We start from the raw sequence: 22,212 nt of genomic DNA, 5'->3' as shown, positions 1-22,212 counted from the left end.
AGGCACAGAAATATAACATCAGATGGCTAGATACATGCGGCGGCCATCTTTGAAGCCTAATACACCGCATGATAAGGGCAAATTTGCCCACACTCCAGATGCTATCCACCAAAAATAAAAAAGTACAGGGGAAACCAGGCAGCTGTCTACACAGGTGAATATTCATTAATCAAAAGAGCACTTCATGCCCATAATCACCAAACAACCTTACAATAAAGAGAATATTTCAACCAGCTTAAGAGATGATATAGAGGGCATATTTTGCCCATACTTATAAGGCAGGTCTAACAATAGGTGGATACAATTCATAATAGAACAGGACCAGATAGAAAGTAAACCAGAGACACCATAACATACCCAATATTGTTCTTACTAAAGATAGTGATAGAGAGTGACCCATAATACAGATGCAGATTACCAAATAATGTCACCTAAGATATACAACTAAAATACATAAACATAAAAATAGAATGAAATCATAATTATTATTAAAGAAGAAAAGGTAATCATAATTATTATTCAAGAAGAAAAGAAATATGTGAACACACGGAAACACCAAAAGAAGAGAAAAAAAAGGAGAATAAAAAGAAAATTCACCGTTACTACTGTGAATATGAATATAACTAAACACAAATAAACCACACCAAAAGAAATATTTTTCAATAATATCTACTTGAACAGAAGTTCAAATGCCACTATAGAAACAGATGAATAGATAAGATGGAATCCCGAGGTGTATCAAAATAGGGAGAAAAACCGGTACGCATAGTTTGATAGTATAAACAAGACAGACCATAATCAACATTAGCAATCTAAATAAACACCCCAAGTGGATTATTTTCATTAAGACCACGTGGTGCTACAGTGTCCAGAGTAAATATCCAGTAACATTCTTTTTTCTTTAACAATGTCAATCTGTCTCCACCCAATCGAGGTGGTGGGATCCAATCTATGAGTTTACATTTCAAACTGGCAAGAGGATGTGATTTCTCCAGAAAATGTCTGGCAACCGGTTTGTCAGTAACTTTTGTCTGGAATGCTGCCCTTATTGATGCCCGGTGATTCGCCATGCGATCACGAAATCTCCTTGACGTTAGTCCAACATAATATAATCCACAGGGACAAATCAGAATATATATAAGGTGATCAAGACTGCAATGTAGTCGATATCGAATCTGCGTTGACAGCGTTCCTAGAGGTAACTGTTTATTTGATATACATTGATTGTTCACATGCTGGTTAGCTGTAGGTTATGGACAGCTGTTTACATGTGTAACTGATCCTATTATCCATAGTTAGTGAGGTAATATATTTAGGTGCATGTGTTTCATAGATTGGATCTATGTAATTTAATGTGTTTTTTTCAGGTGATCTCGATTGGGTGGAGACAGATTGACATTGTTAAAGAAAAAAGAATGATTTACCTCTAACCTGTAGAGACAAGTATTTTCTCCTAGGTATGGGACACATTGTGCATTTATTTATATATGCATTTGTTTCTGTATGTTGATTTAACATTTAGAAGGCGTGTGAATCTAGTTATTGATTGGAATTTCATTTTGCAATATATATAATGGGTCAAAACAGAGGTGGGTTCATGTTCCCCCTATAGTCTCTATACCTTCTATTGTTTTAGTATTGGTTATAAGGGTTAATGTGATTATCTAACAGTTTAAGATCTCTCCAGGTTGTTTTTCTTGACTAGATTGGTCTATTTATCAGACACTGGGGACATTGTTAATGTATTTTCCAGTCTATATTAAAAGATTGAAGCTTATTGATCTTTTGCTGTTTTCTATAGAGATCGATTCCCAGTGGTTATCCTATTGCCAGGATTATTGAGTTTGCGTGTCTTATGGTATGTTGGCAATATATGTCCATTGGGGAAATAGAATGGGGCCAGATAGACTTTGTCTTATGATAGTGATTTGTTTTTTTGTCTCTGTTTCTTTTTTAGATGTTTGTATGTGATGTTATGTTACAGACACTTGTCTTGATAAAGGTCTGTTAACAGATCGAAACGTCGACACATATGGAATGGTGTCTGAATATTTAAATAAGATTTTTTCACCCATCATGTCTCAATAAAATGAAAAATTCTTTTGAGTGCCTTCATCCAACATTTATTGGAGGATACGATTCTCTCTCTCTCTCTATATGTATATATATATATATTTTATTTTCATGGTCTCAAACCCACGGGACAAAAAAAGACGGGAGAAGTGAGGCTAGGCATTAACCTCCTAGCCCACACGCTTCAGCCCGATACTACAGTAGTTCCTAAAGTCATGAAATCACTACAATGTCTGGGACAGTGTCGACAATACCTGCATTGCCGCAAGAGTGCAACTTCAACCGCACAGTGTGTAATACAGAGCTGTGTGTGCATGTGAAATATTTTTATATAAAAAAAGTCGAGGACTCACACACTTAATGATTTCAAACTTTATTATACATTCTTCTACAGCCTTGATTCCATGTGGAAAATGTACCGAATCACCGCTTCTGTCATCCAATCATTGGGTGGTGATACAGAACATTCACTGGAAATCAGACGCATGCGCTAGGAAAAGTGACAACTGGTGGACAAAAAGTTGTATTATACGTTATGAAGGTCCACTTCACTGACAATGAGTCTACGAAGGTTGCCTCGGCATCAGTTGTTCTGGACCCGTACACTAGCAGTTTGTGATTGTGTCAGGAGGCCATGAAGTCCACCTCTGGTAGGCCCCATCTGTTCACTATGAGTTGATAAACCTCTGGGTGAAGAGACCATTTCCCGGTATGCACGTCGTGATGGCTGAGGAAGTCTGCTTCCCAATTGAGAACTCCCACAATGAACACCGCAGAGATGGCCAGGAGGTGACCCTCAGCCCATGTCAGAATGTGTGACACTTCTGTCATAGCTGCACGACTGAGTGCCTCTTTGATGGTTGATGTAAGCCACTGTTGTGGCATTGTCGGACTGTACCTGTACAGGTTGTCCTTGAAATATGTCCTGGGCCAGTATGAGGGCCCTGTAGAAAGCTCGAAGTTCCAATATGTTGACTGACCAATATCCAACGGCCCTGGAAGGAGTGTTGACCGGTCACTGCACTCCAGCCCCAGAGACTGGCGTCCGTTGTTAGGGGTACCCAGTCCGGGATTCAAAAGGGGCAACCCTTGGTTAGATGAAAGGTCTGTAGCCACCAAGATAGGGACAAAGGAACCTCTGGAGAGCACCATCGTCTGAGCCCTGGATCCAATGGGGCAACCCGTTCCACCTGGAGAGGATTAGCCTTTGGAGAGGCGTGGAGTGGAATTGAGCATATTCCACTATATCGAATGTAGATACCATGGATCCCAGAACCTGCATTGTTGAGTGGACTGAGACTCGGCAACAGTGGAAGAATCTGCCCAATCCTATTTGAAGTGTGGAGATCTTGTCTGATGTCAGAAAGATTCTCTGATCCTGAAATCCAGCGGGCTCCCAGATGAACCATTTTTTGTGAGGGAATCAGGGAGGACTTTTCCCAGTTGATTAACCATCCGTGCTTTTGGAGGAAAGCAATGGCTAGCTGCAAATGGCGTTGAAGTACCTCTGAGGATCCTGCTAAGTGCAAGAGGTCGTCCAGATATGGTAGTAGTCAGATATCCTGACCATGCAGGTGGGCCGCCATGATGGCCATAATTTAGGTAAATACCCGTGGAGCTGTGGATAGTCCAAAGGACAGGGCTTGAAAATGGAAGATATCGCTGAGAGGGTGCTATAGGTACATGTAGGTAAGCGTCCTGAATCTCCAGAAATACCATAAAGCACCCAGGCTCCATAGCTTGGATGATGGAGCCTAGGGTTTCCATCCTGAACCTGGGTACCCTGAGGAATTTGTTTAGAGACTTGAGGTTGAGGATAGGCCGATGAGAACCATCCGGCTTCTGAACCAGAAAGTAGAAATAGCGGGACTGGCATAGTTATCCCTGCTTGCAGCAAGGATTGTATGGCTTTCTGGATTTGCAGGGCCTTGGTTTGGGCCTGAAAGAGGGCCTGTGTAGAAAAATTGGTGGGGTAACAGTCTTAAAAATGAGAGGGCGTATCCGTGAAAGACCACTTCTATTACCCAAGCGTCCATGGTGGTTTGACACTAGCACTGGGCAAACTGAAGAACTCGGCCTCCTACTCTGGGGTCCCCCAGGGTGCGGCCCGTCCCGTCAGGCTGAGGGCTTTTCCTTAAGGATTAAAGAACCTAAAAGATGTAGACCGAGGATTTGTAGTAGTAGACACTGAGGGCAGAAATGCAGTTTTCTATGCCGCTACAGTGGTTACAAACTTGTGAAGGTCTAGGCCTAACAAGATTTCCCCGTTGTAGGGCAATACTTCTAAGCCCTTCTTAGAATCCGCATCGGCCTTCCATGAGCGTAGCCACAGGGTACGGCGCGCAGACCCCGCCGTGGCTGAGACTCTAGAAGTTAGGAGACTGGCATCCAATGTCGCTTCTCCAATATAGGAAGCTGCATCTAGTATGTGAACTATGAAAGATATCTGAACCCTAGAAGCATCTGAAGGAAGAGAGTCTTCAAGTGCATCACAGCCCAGCTCTCTATTGCTTTAGCCACCCATACAATAACTATTGTCGGATGAGCAACAGCCCCTAAAGGAGAGAGTACATCGATGTAAGGCAAGATTCAACCTTTCTATCCGTAGGGTCCTTCAGATGATACTGTAGGGATAGGCAATGTAGCGCTCTTAATTAATCGTGTAACATGCAGGGTTAGTCTCCCATTTTTAACAATGAGCCACAGAAAATGGATAATAGGAGCTCAGACGTTTTTGGGGCTGAAACCTCTTACCGGGCATCTGCCAGGCTGCTGCCATGTGTTAAGCTAATTGATCCGATAGACTGAATTCTGCTGAATCCACTTTCTGTCATTTAAACAGTGGGTGCTTTGATTTAGGGGCTGGTTCATCATCTTCTGTTAGTAAGATGGATCTAACAGCTCGGATCAAGGCAGGAAGAGGAGTCAGTGTTAGAGAGATCAGCATCTTCTGTCTCCTCAGATTTTGAGAGCTACGTGGATTGAGAGGATAACACAGGACGCTTAGATGTTTTACTGGGTAGACTTCTCACCTTGCAACATAGTTTGAAAGCCTGTAGAAGTAGCCACCAGACTCTGCACCGAGCTATAAAATACGTCTACCCATGTAGGGGACAGGAGGTACCTGTATAGTCAACCTGTTGTGGCAACCCCAGATGAAGAAATACAGCCTGTTGTGGCAACCCTATTGGAGGTATTACAGCCGGGATCGCTAGGCGGTCTGCAATAGTAGCCAGCACCTGAGAAAAGGAAGCCCAGTGGGCACCTTGTGCAGGAGCTGGGGGGTTCGATGGGCCTGGTGGGGTATAACACTTAGCACATAACCCATCTTGTATCAAATCCTCCTCACTTAATTTGCATGATATCAGTATGGGTGCAGATGCTTGCTTGCTACCCTTGCTAGAAACAGCTGCAGAGTAGTACAGCACACAATATGGCACTGGGTATAATGCAGAACTCGTCAAATTCCGGTCGCCATGACGACCAAGTTTTCAGACCTGGCGACTGGATTTTGCAAAGCCGTGCTGGGAACAAGTGGCTGATCCCAGCATCTGCACAGCTGCAGGCAAAGGAAATGTGTCCCCTGCGGGACACATCCCTGGCTGGCGCTGGGATGCTGTTTCTGCTCCCAGCGCCGGGTAAGCAGAAGTGGCTGGTACCTGGTGAAGGCTTGCGGTCCAGGCTTGCAGTCCAGCAGCCAATAGGAGGCATAGCCCCAGCCCCTCGCGGTGTCTTCTATTAGACGCTAATGAACGGGAAAGAGCAGTGCGGCGGCAGAGGGGCAGGAGACAAGACCTCCCGAACAAGACAGAAGTGTTCCGGCAGCCGTGGAAGAGGCCAGAAGACGCCGTGAGCAAGACAGGAGGCACCGGCTGAAGGAAGAGGCGGTGCCGCTAGCCATGACGGGCCCGCGGCAGAAGAATGAGGCTGGGGACCAGAGAGGACTGCGGGGGTGGAAAGTGAAAGAGCTAACAAAGCTCCCCCCCGCAGACTCTTCCACTGTAGCAGGTAGGCCCTCTGTAAGGCCTACCATTAACCCCTCCCTGGACCACCAGGGTTGTCGGGCACTAGGCCCGTGGGCTAAATCAGGCAATAGGCCTGTGTGCATGTAGGCGAGCACAAGGCCCGGGCTACATAGGGGCATTAGGTCCAATGTAAGGTATCTGCCCCCCCAAAATAGGTGTGAGTGACCTGGGCATTAGGCCCAGGTCACTAAATGACAAATAGGTGGGCCACCCCAAGCATGTGGGGTAGTGTATGCAAGGTTTTGGTTTGGGACAATGGTCTGACTCCTATATTTTTAAGCTGGCTACTAGATTTTATAAAAATTTGTTGAGCCCTGGTATAATGCAACCACTTGGTATGTAGAATACAATATACTGATCCTGTCTTATGCGTGGGCAAGCTGCAGGAGCGCACAGCACAAATATGGCACCATGCAGTAACCAACTGTATGTGACAACCCTCACAATTACAAGAGATGTGAAGCACAGAAAAACCCTGAAGCTAGGGCAAAGTAAGGAAAAAAAAAAAAAAGGGAAAGATATATGCTGACTATACTGTCAGCATATATCTACATATATACAGACAGATATATGCTGACTATACTGTCAGCATATATCTACATATATACAGACAGAGCGCTAGCATAAGTCACATACAATGCAGAAATATTGAACTGCAGAATGGAACTACAATCAACTACACTTTCTGTGGTCAGAGCCTCAACATCTGGTAGGCAATAGAGCTACATAACTTGAATCCAGGGTGAGGTATGTAGAGGGACCGGACCCAGCGTTTTCCTGAGAGCTGCGGCTGAGCCTGAGAAAATAAATCTGAGGGGGCATGGTCGGAGAGCAGTTCAGGGAAGCGAGACCTCAGAGGAATGGCGCCATGAGCTGAGGGGAGGGGCCGCAATAATGGGGAACTCTGACCTCCCCATGCTGATTATTAACCACCGGGACACTGGATTCCCGCTCCATGTGTACCCTGGTGGTCTAGTGGATCACTGTGGACAAAGCCCGTGTTCACTCTCAGCACCTCCAGTCTGTCCCGAGACCGAAGGTAAGACTGCCAACATGCGGTGACCCGCCATACCTGTCCCCTTGTGTCTGGGATGCAGTCTGGGAAAGTCCGCAGGGCCGGCTAGCAAGGTCTCCGGGATGCCCGCCGAAATCCCCAGCCGCAGCTGGCGTGGCGTGCGCCCGGAGGAGTGACTGCCAGTCTGCTGCTACCCGCTCAGCAGAAAAACTCCGAAAAATAAATAAAAATAAAGCTATCCTCAGAATGGTGACCCGACTCCGGTCAGGCACTGATAAAACTGAGGTGCCTCTGGCTTGGGGGCGGGGTATAGGGGGATGGACCGATGCATCCTGGGAGCTGAAAGCTTTAACTGCGTGCGTGGCGCCCAGTCCTCAACCACCACCTAAGGCCTCCCTGTGGAGCCCTATGGACCCTGAAGAAGAAACAAAATAAAAGCTTAGGACTGCCAGAGCAGTCCCGTTACAAAGGTGCGTCTTTGCGTCAAAACGAACAACTGAAGTCCTATGGCTAGGGGCGGGGTATATATGGAGGATGACCCCAAGGCATCCTGGGAGCTGAAGCTTTAACTGTTTGGTGCCTGTTCTCCAACCATAAAATCCTCCTGTGGATCCTGAAATGGAAATACATGGGTATGTGAAGGGAGGAGTGAAAAGACTGGTTGAAAAGAGTGCAGTCTGAGTTTTGGCACTGCATGAGAAGAAAACAGCAAACCAGGGTGGGGGTGTTTGAGAGACTGAGCTATATGTGCACACAAGGAAAAATAAGAGTTATGGTATAACATACCTTTGTTAACTCTTTTCCTTCAAGGTTCATAGGGTCCACAGGAACTACTTTATGGTATGTAGTTGGAGTAATCCATTGCACCAACCCGCTACAGCTTTTCAAGCTCCCAGCATGCACAGGACCTCCTCCCTATATAAGCCCACCCCCACCCACAGGCATTCAGTTTGTAAACAAGCATAACGGCAAGAGACGAAAAATTGAGAAGGAAGTACAGTGTACACAATAAACACTCAAAAAACTAAGAGGGAATCCGTGACACAAAAAGAAAAGAACAGATCCCAACTGAGACCAGTTCGAAGGAAAAAAAAAAAAAAAAAAAAAGAGTTAACAAAGGAATGTGTTTCATAGGGTCCACAGGAACAACCTTGGGGATGTCCTAAAGTAGTTCCCTTAAGGGTGGGGACACTCCTGAGCAGAGAGGATAATCCGCCGCCCAAAGAAAGCATCCTGGGAGGCAAAAGCATCAAATGCATAGAATTTGATTTAAGTGTGGACCAAAGACCAACTCGTCGCCTTGCACACGGGTTCTGCAGAGGCGCCATGTCTAAACGCCCACGATGGTCCCACAGACCGAGTAGAATGTGCTGTCACAGTGTTCGGAACAGGGAGATCAGTGAGTATACACATGAAAAATAGTCATACGCAGCCACTGAGCCAGAGTCTGCTTGTTAGTTGGCCAGCCTCGCTTTTGAAAGCCATATAACACAAAAAATTATAGAATTGGTACGATCCACGTAGATACGAAGAGCTCAAACCACAGAAGTGAAGCTTCTCCAACAGAAAGGCTAGAAGACTGAAAGGCTGGGACTACAATTTCTTCATTTATAAGAAAATGGGATACGACCTTTGGAAGGTAACCCGCCCTTGTACAGAGGATAGCTCTATTCTGGTGAAAAATCAGAAATGGAGAGCGACATGAAAGTGCTGCCAAATCAGAAACTCTGCGAGCTGAGGAGGAGATAGCAAAGAGAAAAGGCATCTTCGCTGCCAACCATTTCAGATCTACTGTGTCCAGGGGTTGAAAGGGGGGGATTTGGGGGGGGGGGGGGGGTGGACAGAGTCTGCAACATCCTGAAAACTAAGGATCAATTCCTGCTAGGCTGTTTCGGCAGAGTGCCGCACCCTGCCGCATTTCTAAAGGGCAGGAAGCAACCTGCCCCGCTGGAACAGCCTGCGGGTTCTGTCCTCCACCCGCGGGCCACAGTTTCCTGCGGGTGGGGAAACTGCAGAGCAGCTGTCACCGTTAACCGCGGCGCTTGGGGACTGCCCGGCATGTCCGTAGGTGTCGGGCACGCCCCCAAGAGTGACGAAAAGGGGACGAGTCATGAAGACATGCCCCCTTTTCATTGACCACACCCCCTTTTTCGGGCACGCGCAGAAGTACTTGAGCTCTAGGTCCGGCGCCCTGAATCTGGGCAGGCCTGCCCTGAAGGAGGCCCTGCGGCAGAATGAGTGCCCTGTGCACTGCACAAAGCTCTAAAATATTTATGGGCCGGTGACTTTCCTGAGCTGTCCATCTTCCCTGAAAGGTGTGATGACCTGTCATCGCGACTCATCCTTGCATCCGTGGTGAGGAGTACCCAATCTGGGATCCATAATGGGCGACCCTTATCTAAATGAGTCTGCAGCCACCATGCAAAGGAGAGGCGAACCTCTGGCGAGATGTGGATTATTTGAGATTTATCAGATGATACTGACCATCCCAATGAGACAGAATCCATTGTTGCAGGGTCCTGGAAGGGAACTGGGCATAAGCCACCATGTCGAATGTGGATACCATGGACCTCAGCACCTGCATTGCTAAGTGACCTGACAACTTTCTGATTGCAGAGCAGTTTGCCTACCCGTAATTGTAGGGCAGCAATCTTGTCCACTGGTAAAATAATCGTTTGCCCCAGGGAATCCAGCAGCGCCCCCAAATGTACCATTAACTGAGTTGGAGAAAGAGAAGACTTCTTCTAATTGATTATCCAGCAGTGCTCTTGCAGACAGGCAATGGTCATTTGTAGATGGTGTAACACTTCAAGAGATTGTGCCAATATCAGTAGGTCGTCCAAGTATGGTAGATTCCTGACTCCTTGTCGCCTGAGATAAGCCGCCATGACGGCCATTATCTTGGTGAATACCCGTGGAGCTGTGGCCAGACCGAAGGGCAGAGCCTGAAGTTTCGAGGTTTGCCCTAATTCACCGCAAACCTCGAAACTTTTAGTGAGATTGTGCAATAGGTACTGTACATGCAGATACGCATCCTGTATGTCTAGTGAAACCATGAAATCTCCAGGCTCCATTGCCAGCATAATTGACCGTAGTGTTTCCATACGGAATTTGGGCACATGGATGAATTTGTTGAGAGACTTCAGATTCAGAATAGAGCGATCAGACCAATTTGGTTTCAGAATCAGAAACAAAATTTGAATAACAACCCTTTCCCTGTTGCGTCACAGGAACGGGGATTATAGCCCCTGACCTCAGGAGGTCACCAATAGTTTCTAGGAGGGCCAAGGCAGTGACTGAGTCTGAAGGAAGAGTTGAACAAAAAAAAAAAAAAAACTTCTGAGGGTAATGCCCCAGGAATGTGGAGGCGTATCCATGGGAGACTAACTTCTTAAACCCAAGCATCCGTAGTTGTCTGATGCCAGGGGTAAGAAAACTGGAGAAGTTGGCCTCCTACCCTGAGATCCCCCAGGGGGAGGCCTGCTCCATCAGGCAGCGTGCTTACCAGCCGACCTGGGCGAAAGGACGACTGCCTAGACTTGGGGGAAAATGTAGATGGCAACCCAGCAGATTTAGATGCTGCCAGGGCAATCACTGTCCGGCCCAAACAGTACCTTCCCGACAAAAGACAAGGGCTCTCTTGGACCCTGTACCCGCCTTCCAGGTTCTTAGCCACAAGGTCCTTCGAGCAGCTCCCGAGGTTGCCAATACTTTAGAAGCCAAAATACCTGCATCAATAACTGCTTCTCCAACATACGCAGCTGCTTCACACAATTGGCAGAGATAAGACAGCTGTTCTCTGGCAGCATCTGACATACTAGCTTCCAGAGACGTCATCCATTCTTCCATTGCCATGGCCGGCATGGTAATAGCTCCAGACAATGAAAAAACTGATTTCAAATAGAAAACCTATCTGTAACCTCCTTGAGTGAGGATGCGGAAGGAATAAGTAATGTAGAGCTCCGGATCAATCTCGTCACATGAGCATCTACCGTTGGAGCAAGTTCCCATTTGCTACACTCACCAGGTAAAAATGGATACTTAGGCGTTTCCATGCGACAAAGAATTTAACTTCTATCTGAGTATTCCATGCTTCAGACATGAGATCCGTCAGTTGTTCAGACTGCGGGAAATAATCATTTGCCACCTTCTGACGCCTAAAGACCGGAGTCTTAAGGTGCCTATCCACTACAAGATGGAGAAACGAGAGCACGATTACGACATTGTAATAGTGTTGTCATTTCTCCGTCTGATGTGCCCACACTGAGCGTTCTAGTCATTCTGACTAGAGTGAGCATAAGCATCAAACGAAAAAGGATTCATGGGAGACATATACATAGAAGGATTTAAATGCTGTGGGTACCCCATAGTGGGATGCAGTACCGTTGCAGGAGCCTGTGAAGCTGCTGCCCGGTCCAATAAATTTGACAAAACCTGAGACCAAGAGGCTACCCAGAAATATTGCGGCTTGGCTGTGAGCTGCTACATACCTTTGGAGCACGGCATAGAGGAGCCGTTATATTTAACCTGCTTGTGACAGGACTGGGTGAGACTCTTAAATGTGGAGAGAATATTTGTAACTTTGTCCTATTAAGGGTTTGAACGTCGAACCTTAATCGACATATGTTCATCCAAGCATATTTTATATGTATTTGTTGATTCTAATAATTGCTGCTATATTGTTACTGCATCGTTTTTATTTTACACTATAAATAATTGTTACGTAATCTGGCGTTTTGATCTATTCTTTTCTGCCATATCCATTATATTTGGTTAAGTTCATATTTTACAAACTAGTGCTGGACTTTCCTTATTACTAAATTTCATCTGTCTCAATATGTTACACTATCCATCAGCATTGTTGAATACACATTGGGTTGATGGACAAGTGTCAAACTCCACCTAATACTTGTCTGACCATATCAGTGTATAAATGCCATTTGGGCATATCAATGTACAAAAGTCAGCTGAATATAGTGATTCATATGTAAGATACCTATGATAAAAAAGTTATTTTTTACTAGCTTTTTTTTGTTTTGTAAGTGTGCACCCAAACAGAGTCCTTTTTCTCTTGGATATTTCTAGATCATTGAATTTATGACTCTGGGGTGCACCACTGGTAGACTAGGATTCTACCCATTATCGGAGGATTCCGGAGATTTTCCTAGTTTATCCAGTATTGATACTTAGTATAAGAATATTATTGTATAGAAATAGAGAATTGATTAATGTTTACAGATTTTTATAGACTGGTAGCGATTGTATACTAACATCTGTGCAACCTGTGCGGTTAGGGCCCCCCTCTTTTTCGCAGTTATAACAGGTGCGTTTGGATACTTGTCGAGCACCAAACAAAAAAACTGAATGCCTGTGGCTGGGCCGGGTATATAGGGAGGAGGTCCTGTGCATGCTGTGAGCTTGAAAAGCTGTAGCTGTTTGGTGCAATGGATTCCTACAACTACATACCCCAAGGTAGTTCCTGTGGGCCTTATGAAACCCGAAGAAGAAAGCAAGCCAATGAGCCACACGGAGAGGAGGATAAAGAGTCATGTGGGACAAGTGGATTAGTAGTGTATCAAATTAATTATGAAGTACAGTGCACAAAAAGCAAGCCACGTTTACGATTAATGGGCCCATTTATCATTAAATATTTGCGGTTTATTCCTCAAACATGTTTTTGGGGGGTAACCGCAAATATTTAGTATCACCCCCTTGAATGAGGGAAGGACCGCAGATTTCCCAGATACCTGCTGCGATCCCTCCATTCCCGCCGGCAGCCGCAGCCCCCATAGGATTCTATGGGGGATGTGATGTGGCCCCCGCAGCTAGTGCCTCCTGAAGATGGTGTTAACCTATGGGCTACACTTCGCATAATTAGCCAGCAGAGATGATGGACATGCGGAGTGGCCTCGGCAGCACTCCAGGCCCAATGCAAGGACAGGCCGGCACTAAGATCGCATCTTGCAATGCGATCATGGACGGTAATATAATGCTCAGATCATTAATAAATGGGCCCCTAAGCGAGCAATAAAACAGATGTGGGGATGTAGAGAAAACAAACCAAAGCAGGGAAGGTTAGTAGAGAAAGGGAGCGACAGAGGATCTAGCTATTGAATAACTGGATATATTACAAGGCAGTCCAGTGATTTACAGTAATCCAATTTCCATTAAGTCAGGAATAATCTCCCATCCTCTGTTAGGTAACTGCGAAAGCTGCCTTATTAGGGATTTTAACTTAATGAGGTTTTACTTAAAAGTCCAGAATGTATTTTGCCATAACTTGAAAGCAATTCTGAGACCATGGAAGATGTTACTTGCAGTGCACTATTACGTGCTCAATCATGTTACCTTCAAGAAAGCTTGTCTGGAAAGCACTGCTAGCATGGTGCTTAGTGAGGTCATTGCAGATCAGTAAGCCAATGAGAAATACAAAATGACAATCCCCTGATGTGCTGTACTGCCATTTACCCGATCAATGAAGAGACTGCTGGCCAAAGATTTGGCGTGAGCATAACTGAGGTCTGGTGAAATTGCGTCCAGGTGAACACAGAGCTGAAAAAGGCACTTTGTAGAGATCTGTGAGACACCAACAATGGTGAGGACAGTTTGGAGCTGCAAGAGAGTAACAGAATAAAGCATTACACACCAACAATGGATAACAAAGATAAACGTCCCTTAGGGCTCATTCACTTCTCTTTGCTGGCTTCAGTAATTGCACTGTGAAACAAAATATAGGAACTACTGATCTGTGTGAAAACCTCTCCTACTCATCTATATTTGAAAATGCAATTAAATGTAATTTCCTATGAACACGTATACATTTGGGAATAATGAAACGAGGTTGGCAAGGGGATCAAAGAATGCCATTACTTTTCTTCCTATTTACAGTAAATATGTTCTGCCTGCGGTGCAAAAACGGAGGGCAAATAAAATCATAAATGAGCCAATATGCTACACACCTGCAAGGTGCTACATAAGTCACAGATTGTCTGTAGTTGTACCACAAATCTATGGTCAGGTGACTGGAAAACAAAGAAGAACAACTGTAACCTTATTAGTAGACAACAGACTCAGCACAACAAAATTAATTACTCCATTTTCACCTCAGAGTCCATGTCTAGATAAAGGCTTTGTTTAAGCATAGAGATGTGAGTCTGAAAGTAAAGATAAAAAAATGTAATGGAAGAAGTACAAGACAAAGATTACATCACACAAAACCATGATAGCACAGAGGATTTTTATAAATTAAAAAAATAAATTGCAGCAAGCTATATAACAATAAAACTTGCACTACAACAATGCCATAAACAAGCTAAGGAAAGATGGCTTATGTACATAGCTTATTGCCAGGGCAATCTATTGTTTAATGTGCAGTTATGTACAGGTGACAGGCTGACTAACTTTTCACTTCAAGATAATCCTTATATTCAGACAATCAAGTCATAGTGAATGTGAGATGTTTCACTCAATATCCCGTAAAAGTAAACTTGCAAATTTACCTTGATAGATGCAGGCAGAAGCTCCTCTGTGGCAGATATTTTGTCTCTTTTTGCATCCTGTGATGGACTCAGTGACTGGGAAATTGTGCTCAGTTCTTTGGTGCAAACATTTAAATGAGGGCTGCCAACATCTCCTAGAACGGTTTCCCTTTCACAGACAGCTTTGTGATCAGGCTGTGTGGAGAAACCAGGCTTCTTATACCAGCCTAATATAGAGTGCTCAGCTTCTGCCGGGTTTAGACCTGTGCAAAGTATGTGCAGTCTCTCTATCACGTGAGGGCTCATAAGAGGGGTCTCCATGCCACAGTTTCTCAGGAACTGTTGTGTAAGGTGGAGTAACCAAACATCTGAGAAGTAATCCTTCACACTGACTGTCTCTGCCAGTAACTGGACACATGGCGTTGGCAACAAAGGAAACACAAAATTCAGAACGCTTAATAAGTTTCTCTGCAACTGCAGCGGGAGCAAGGCAAGTCTTGGCTTTCTGAGAATAAAGTACAAAGAGATACCATACATAATCAGTCATGCACATAGATATACTAATATATGAACAACATTTTTATCACATACAAACCATTTATTAAAAGGTCTTTACTAAATAGCACAAATTATAACTTAGAATTCATTTTCTTCTAAAAATAAATACTCCATTTCTGCTATAAAAATGTATAGGAGCTCATTCTAGATGAATAGAGTCAGGTAGGTTAAAATGCCCCAGATGGTATATAATATAGCTCCTATTCTTACACAGCCTTCATGGTTTTCCAAACGGTCTCTGAAAAATATATACATACTGGAGCAACATGAGCGGGAAAGCTGGGCTGCCATGGGGCATTTAGAAAAGGAATTAATGGTAAGTTATTTTCTTCTTGGTAGTTATTACACTGGTACCCAAGCAATATAATTGGGAGGACAATATATATATATATATATATATATATATATATATATATATATATATATGATTAACACATAATTCTGCAGAATTAAAACAGTCTCCCAAACTCAGAGTCAGTAGCTGGTAATACATGTAATCGATAGTCACTAGAAAGGGTAATCAATGGATATCCAACCCGCTGACTTGCAAAGGTCCAATGGAACTTAAGCCTTATTTGCTCCAGCAGAGTGAACATTAGTATCCTTGGTGCTTCACAGCCATTCTTCTCATGTGCATGTGTTATTACTTGTGTGATACATTTAGAAAACAATGGTTATTCTTTTTGTAGCCAATGCAAACACAAAGTTGTTCTGTATTTCTAAAATGGTCAATCCTGGATATAGATAGATAGCTAGATAGATAGCTAGATAGATAGATAATGATCTCTTGGTCAAAATAAAAAGTTGACACAGCATTAAAGAGAAAATTGCATTCACTCTCAAGACCGTCTTATCCTTGAAGATATTTGTAAAATGGATATTTACACCATGTGCCTACAATTGTCCAACACTTCGGGGAGAATTAACTGCCACAAGAAATATAAATTTAAAAGTCATCTATTTTAATACCAATTACTTCAAGGGTTCAAATGGTGCTTCAGTAATAGTACAAGATTTAAGTCCCATGGTGCTACAAATTACCTCATATAAAGATGAAAAAATAAAGTGAATAATCACAATAGGGTTAACAAGGCCAATCCTTTGCAATATACTGTGAGATTAAAAAGCCAAAGCTGTGCCTTACAGACCTTGGCCAACATACATAAATTACTCACATAAACCTGAAGGGCAGTAGTAAGGGAGTCTCTAATAGCTAGCATAAATACGCAACTTTTCAGGTGTAACAACGGGAGGCCGACACCAATATTGAATATACAGCTAGTTACAGTGGACTAAAATGAGAATATAGTCAGTCAAGCCTATAGCAGATGCAAAAGGTCTGCCCCAGAGACATCACACTTGAAACAAGAAGAGGCCGTGCCCCTTTCAAGCTCAGCAAGCCTAACCGGAGACAAGTAGATTATGAAGAATAAATAATTGTATTTGTTGACATATCAGAGGCAGTAACCACACAGGATGATGTCAGCACAAGATTCCAATCATCATCTTACAGCACCCAAAGATCGACCTCCCACTTGCTACTAAGGCCACTCAAGGTGATTCCAGCGCAGTCACACAGCAAAAAGGGCTAGACAACAGAAATCACCCCACAAATTGTACATCAGTCTCAGAGGGAGTTTTCACCTACAAATGACACCCAGCTTTAGGAAAGTCTTTATGGGGATGCACATCCAGTGTCGCACAGTCGGCTGCGTTATTAGTAATTTGCATCCCTAAGTTTAGAAACCATGTGGTCCAACGTAATGGGAGACCTAAATGTCCCAGAGCAACATAACCACTAGAAATGGGAAAGTTCTAGGCTTGTATTAATTAATTCTAACATTAGAAAAAAGCCAAATTTATTGACCACAGAACAGGTAGAGATGACACAGGCAATACAAGGAACAACATGCCATCTGCATACAGTTAACTTGTTCCTTTTCTATCAGAGACCATTAATCCCTGAATAGAAGCACCAGATCCAACAGCATATAGAAGGGGTTCTTTTGTCATTGTGAACAGAGTAGGTGAAAGTGGATAGCCCTGCCTATTGCCCCTAGCCTATGAGAAGAAACCTGTGACGAACCCACTGACACGGACTCTGACTGCAGGGTCCAAATATAGAAGCTGAATCCACCACAGAAATGTGTGCCCAACTCAAAAACACTGCAGCACCTCCCAAGGTCACAACCATTGGCACTGAATCAAATGCTTTGGCCACATAAAGGGGATACTATGGCAACAGCTGTAAATGCATAAATAAATGCATCAAATGTATGCAAGTGGGTGTATAACCTCACCAATAACCCTGCCGGTTTTAGCAACTGCTATTTTTACAAGAATCTTTACAACAGTTGACACCAATGAAATGGACCTGTAGGAGTCAGGATATTTGAGATCCTTCTCATGCTTTAGGAGCACAACAATAAGAGCCTCTAACATAGATAGATGTAGAGACCCAGTACCAAAAAAGGCAACAAGCGACTTATCAAGCTCTATAGGGAGACCATTCACTCTACTTTAGGAATATAATTAATGGCATTCTCCAACTAGGTCATGCTGGCATCTGAAAATCTGGTAAGAACAATTCAATCTAAGAGGGGATTTCAATTAGCCGAGAAAATGCGATAACGCGTGACAACTTAAGTTTTCGCAATTATCAAGCATTAATTTCGCTTATCGCATCTATGCCTGCTCCTGTTTTTTGCGCAATAAAATTGCAAAGAAGGAGTTATGGTAAAACTTACCCTTGCTAACTCTTTCTTCGAAGTACATATGGTCCACAGGGAGACAATAGGGTGTAGGTGGTACTTGGAGGTCCAGACACCAACAGCAAAGCTTTTTTCTATCCCAGGATGTTCCGGTCCTTTCTCCTATACCCCACCCACAGCCTGAGGGCAACTCAGTTTTGTTAATAAGCCCAAAGCAGGAGCGGGATAGGAGAGAAGGAAGACTGGTACACTGAGGAATCACACTCTCACACAGAGAAGTAAACAAGTGAGCAAGAGAATAAACCCACAGAAGCCAGGTGTGTCAGGGCGGGTGCCCTGTGCACCCTATGGACTTAGAAGAAAGTTAACAAGGGTAAGTTTTACTATAACTCCTTTATTTCTTCAGGGTCCATAGGGCTCCACAGGGAGAAAATGGGGATGTCCCAAAGCAGTTGTTCAAAGGCGGGGACGCTACTAAGAAAAGGCAAGGATTCAAGAAATCTTAAAAAGCTGAGGGTCATACAGTAGTTTCTAGTAGCATACCACTGGAAAGATGTATGCCACAACCGGTGATAAATCCAGGCAGAGGCCGGTTTACGCGCTCTGATCATGGTCTAGACCACAGAGCTAGAAAACCCTTTAGACCTTAGGAGGGAGGTCTCAAGAGCCAAGCCGTTAAAGACAGACGGGCCAGGTTCGGATGTAGACAAGGAACCTGAGACAACAAGTCTGGTCGTAGAGGAAGTTGGAGAGAAGTGTCTATGGAGAGAGAAGGTCGGAGTAACAATGGTGTCTGGGCCAAGCCAGGGCTACCAACAGGATTGTGCCCCCTTCTTCCTTGAACTTCCGGAGAACACGAAGAAGGGAGCCTGGAAGAAAGAGGTACACCATATGGAAGGTCCACCTCACAGATAATGCATCCACGAAGGCTGCATCGGGGTCTCTTGTCCTGGCCCCGTACTCCGGAAGCTTGTGGTTAAGTCGTGAGGCTAAGAGCAAGAGATTGTCCAAGTGCAGGAATAGTCTGATCCCCAGACAACGAAGATTGGTAAAGACCAGAGGAGCTGTAGAAAGCCCAAAAGGCAGTGCTTGAAATTGGTAATGTTGCTGTAGGACAGCAAACCAGAGATACTGCTGATGAGAGGGTGCTATAGCAGTGATCGCGGTGAGTGACAATATGTGGGTCCCAGGGACCCTCCACTTTAAAAAAAAATGGGGTCCTACCTGACCATTTTCGTGGTCCCATCATAATTTATGCTTTTGAGCTCCCCCTATGCCTTTCAGACCTCCCCTAACCCCTTACAAATGATGCCACACAGCCATGCCCGGCCTTTACACATAATGGCGCACATTAATGCCCTTTACACATTATGCCACACAGCAGTGCCCCCAGTAATAATCCCCCCTATATTACCAATAATGGCCCACCTATGCATTGCCCCCAGTAGTAATCCTCCCCCCATACAGTGCCCCCAGTAGTTTACCCCTATGCATTGTCCCCAGTAGTTTACCCCCTATGCATTGTCCCCAGTATTGGCCCACCTATTAGTGACCTGGACCTAATGCCCAGATCACGCACACCTTCAATTGGGCCTAATGCCCCCTATGTAGCCCAGGCCTTGTGCCCACCTATATACCCACAGGCCTATTGCCTGCATTTATCCCACGGGCTAGTGCCCGACAACCTGGTGGTCTAGGGAGGGGTGGCCCAAGGTCGCCTACCCGCATGGTGGAAGAGGCTGCGGGGGGAGCTTAGTTAGCGCTTTTTCTTTCCACCCCCGCAGTCCTCTTCGGTCCCCAGCTTCATTCTTCTGCCGCTGGCCTGTCCTAGCCAGCGCCGCCGCCTCTTCCTTTATTCCTTCTTGATCACGCCGTCTTCTGACCTCTTGCGCGGCCGCCGCAACTGTTGCCGCGCCACTCTTCTGTCTTCGGGAGGTCATCACTTCTCCCCTCCGCCGCCAGACTGAAGTTCCCCGCTGATCGGCGTCTAATTCAAGACGCCGTGAGTGGGCGGGGCTATGACGCCGCGAGCTGCGATTGGCTCGTCACATCTGCCTCCTATTGGCTGCTGGACCGCGAGCCAAACTGCTTGCGGCCAGTGCCAAACAACCGCCGCTACTTGGCTTCCGGGCAGCGAGCTCCGCTTAGCTTGCGCCCGGAGCAAAGTGTCTCCCGCCGTCACTTGTGGAAGGGACCAGGCGGTCCCTTCACCAGGTACCCGCCACGGTGGCTTACCTGGCGCTGGGAACAAACACACTGTCCCAGTGCCGGGTACGGATGTTGTGCCGATGCTGGGATCAGACTTGATCCCAGCACGGCTTTCCACAGCAGCAGCCAATGAGAGTCTGACTCTCATTGGCTGCTCTAACAGACAGCGTTGTATCTTTCTCAGGGGGACGCGCTGTGCCAGCCAGCGCGTCCCCGGGGACCAGGTAACTTTCTAAAAGTGAGCCCCCAGTGCCCGACATTGGGTAAAATACGCACTGTAGCTCGTATTATCAAACACTGTATAGGTACATGTAGGTAAGAGTCCTGAATGTCAAGACACACCATAAAGTCCCCAGGCTCCATAGCCAGGACAATAGAGCGAAGGGTTTCCATGCGAAACCTGGGCACCCTGATAAACTTGCTCAGAGACCGGAGGTCGAGGATAGGCTGATGAGACCAGTTGGGCCTCTGAACCAAGAAAAGGGTAGAATAATAACCTGACCCTCGCTGTGATGAGGGAACCGGAATTATTACCCCTGAGAGCAGCATGGACTGAAAGGCCTTCTGGAGGAGCAGGGCTATGCTTGGGCCCGATAATGGTCCTGTGCAAAATAACTGCTGGGGGCGCCGCCTCAGGAATGAGAGGGCGTATCCGTGGGAGACCACTTCTTGTACCCAGACGTCTGTGGTGGTCTGACGCCAGAACTGGGCAAACTGAAGAAGTCGGCCTCCCACCCTGGTGGCACCCAGGGAGAGGCTCACACATGCAGGCTGAAGGCTTGTCCTTAGATTTGGTAGGTGGACGTCTAGTAGCCCAGGCCTGTTTGGTCCTAGGCTTGGAGACCTTTGTGGATGCTGACTGCCGTGGAAAGGACTGACCTTTAGCTTTCCCCTGGGGACGAAAGGACCGAAAAGGATGACATTCAAGGCTTCGTAGTACATGCAGAGGGCAAGAACTCAGTCTTAGAAGCTGCCAAGGTAGTCACAATCTTGTCCAATTCTGGGCCAAACAGGATCTCCCCAGAGTAAAGCAGAGACTCCAAAGCCTTTTTAGAGTCAGTGTCTGCCTTCCATGAGCGAAGCCAAACGAAACGGCGCGCTACCACTGAAGTAGTTGATGCCTTGGAAGCTAGGAGAACAGTATTCAAAGCTGCTTTTCCTAAATAGGAGGCTGCATCCCTAATGTGAGTGATGTAGGACAGCTGTTCCCTCGAAGCATCAAAAGGAAATGTATCTTCTAGGGCCTCTGCCCAACTCTCAATGGCTCTTTCCACCCAGGCTGTAGCCCTGGCAGGACGAGTAATAGCTCCTGTAAGAGAGTATATAAACTTCAGGCAAGCTTCAATCCTTCTATCTGTAGTCTCCTTTAAGGAGGTTGTTGTATGGTGAGGTAAGGTAGCGGTTCTTAACCAGGTGTGTCACGTGCAAATCTACTGATGGGGGAATTTCTCATTTAGTGCAAACAGCAGCTGGAAGAGGGTAAAAAGAAATCAAGGTAGCTGAAACCTTTTATTTGGCATATTCTATACTTCACTCATTTGATCAGGAAGCTGATCATAGTGAGGAAAACTACCTTCTGTCGTTTAAAGAGTGGCTCTTTTGCCTTAGGAGTGGGTTATACCTCTTCTATTTGAAGAATAGATTTTCTTCTTCAGGGTCTATAGGCTCCACAGGGACACCTTGGGGTGTAGGTTGGATCTGGATCCCGGGCACCACGCAGTTTAAGCTTTTGCTCTCAGGATGCACTGGTCCATCCTCCCTATACCCCACCCCAGAGCAACCTCTGTTATAGTTGGTGCCCGGTCGGAGTTGGGTCACTGTTTATTCAGGGGGGGCCGTTTAGCAGCCCCAAAGCTGATTTTATTCTTTTGGTAGTTTTTGTTATGATATCAGAGCATGCAGCAGCAGACTGTCCATATGACATCTATGCTGTCACTCAGTCACCCCGCCGGCGCAGCGACGCCAGTACCGATCTGGGGATCTCAGCAAAACCGTGAGGTCTGTGCTAGCCAGGCTCCGCGGGACATCCTGTACTGTGGCCGGACGTACGGGGACAGGTAAGAGCAGCTCGCCGCATGCGGTGACCTGCGTATTAAAGCAGTCCTACCTCCGGTCTCAGGGGATAGAACGGAGGTGCAGGCTGT

At 45.6% G+C, this 22,212-nt stretch overlaps 1 protein-coding gene across 5 annotated transcripts in view; it reads right to left on the bottom strand.

Annotated features, from left to right (window-relative positions):
* The window catches only part of FANCE (FA complementation group E), an 87,545-nt gene that overhangs the window by 41,910 nt on the left and 23,423 nt on the right, over positions 1-22,212 (bottom strand). For 3 of the 5 annotated variants that reach the window (XM_088464177.1, XM_088464179.1, XM_088464180.1), the window contains exons 2-5: positions 14,613-15,096; positions 14,217-14,267; positions 14,073-14,135; positions 13,582-13,725 (exon numbers count right to left, since the gene is read on the bottom strand). In XM_088464177.1, the coding sequence (XP_088320303.1) occupies positions 13,582-13,725; positions 14,073-14,135; positions 14,217-14,267; positions 14,613-15,096 (742 nt within the window). The remainder of the gene's footprint in view (positions 1-13,581; positions 13,726-14,072; positions 14,136-14,216; positions 14,268-14,612; positions 15,097-22,212) is intronic. The other 2 variants (XM_088464178.1, XM_088464182.1) reach the window with 2 other exon arrangements.

This window comes from Taudactylus pleione, unplaced genomic scaffold (genome assembly GCF_031769625.1).
Source record: "Taudactylus pleione unplaced genomic scaffold, aTauple2 ptg001607l, whole genome shotgun sequence".
NCBI classification, from domain to species: domain Eukaryota; kingdom Metazoa; phylum Chordata; class Amphibia; order Anura; family Myobatrachidae; genus Taudactylus; species Taudactylus pleione.
Note: the sequence above shows the minus strand (reverse complement) of the source record. Positions and strands in the feature narration are given on the sequence as shown.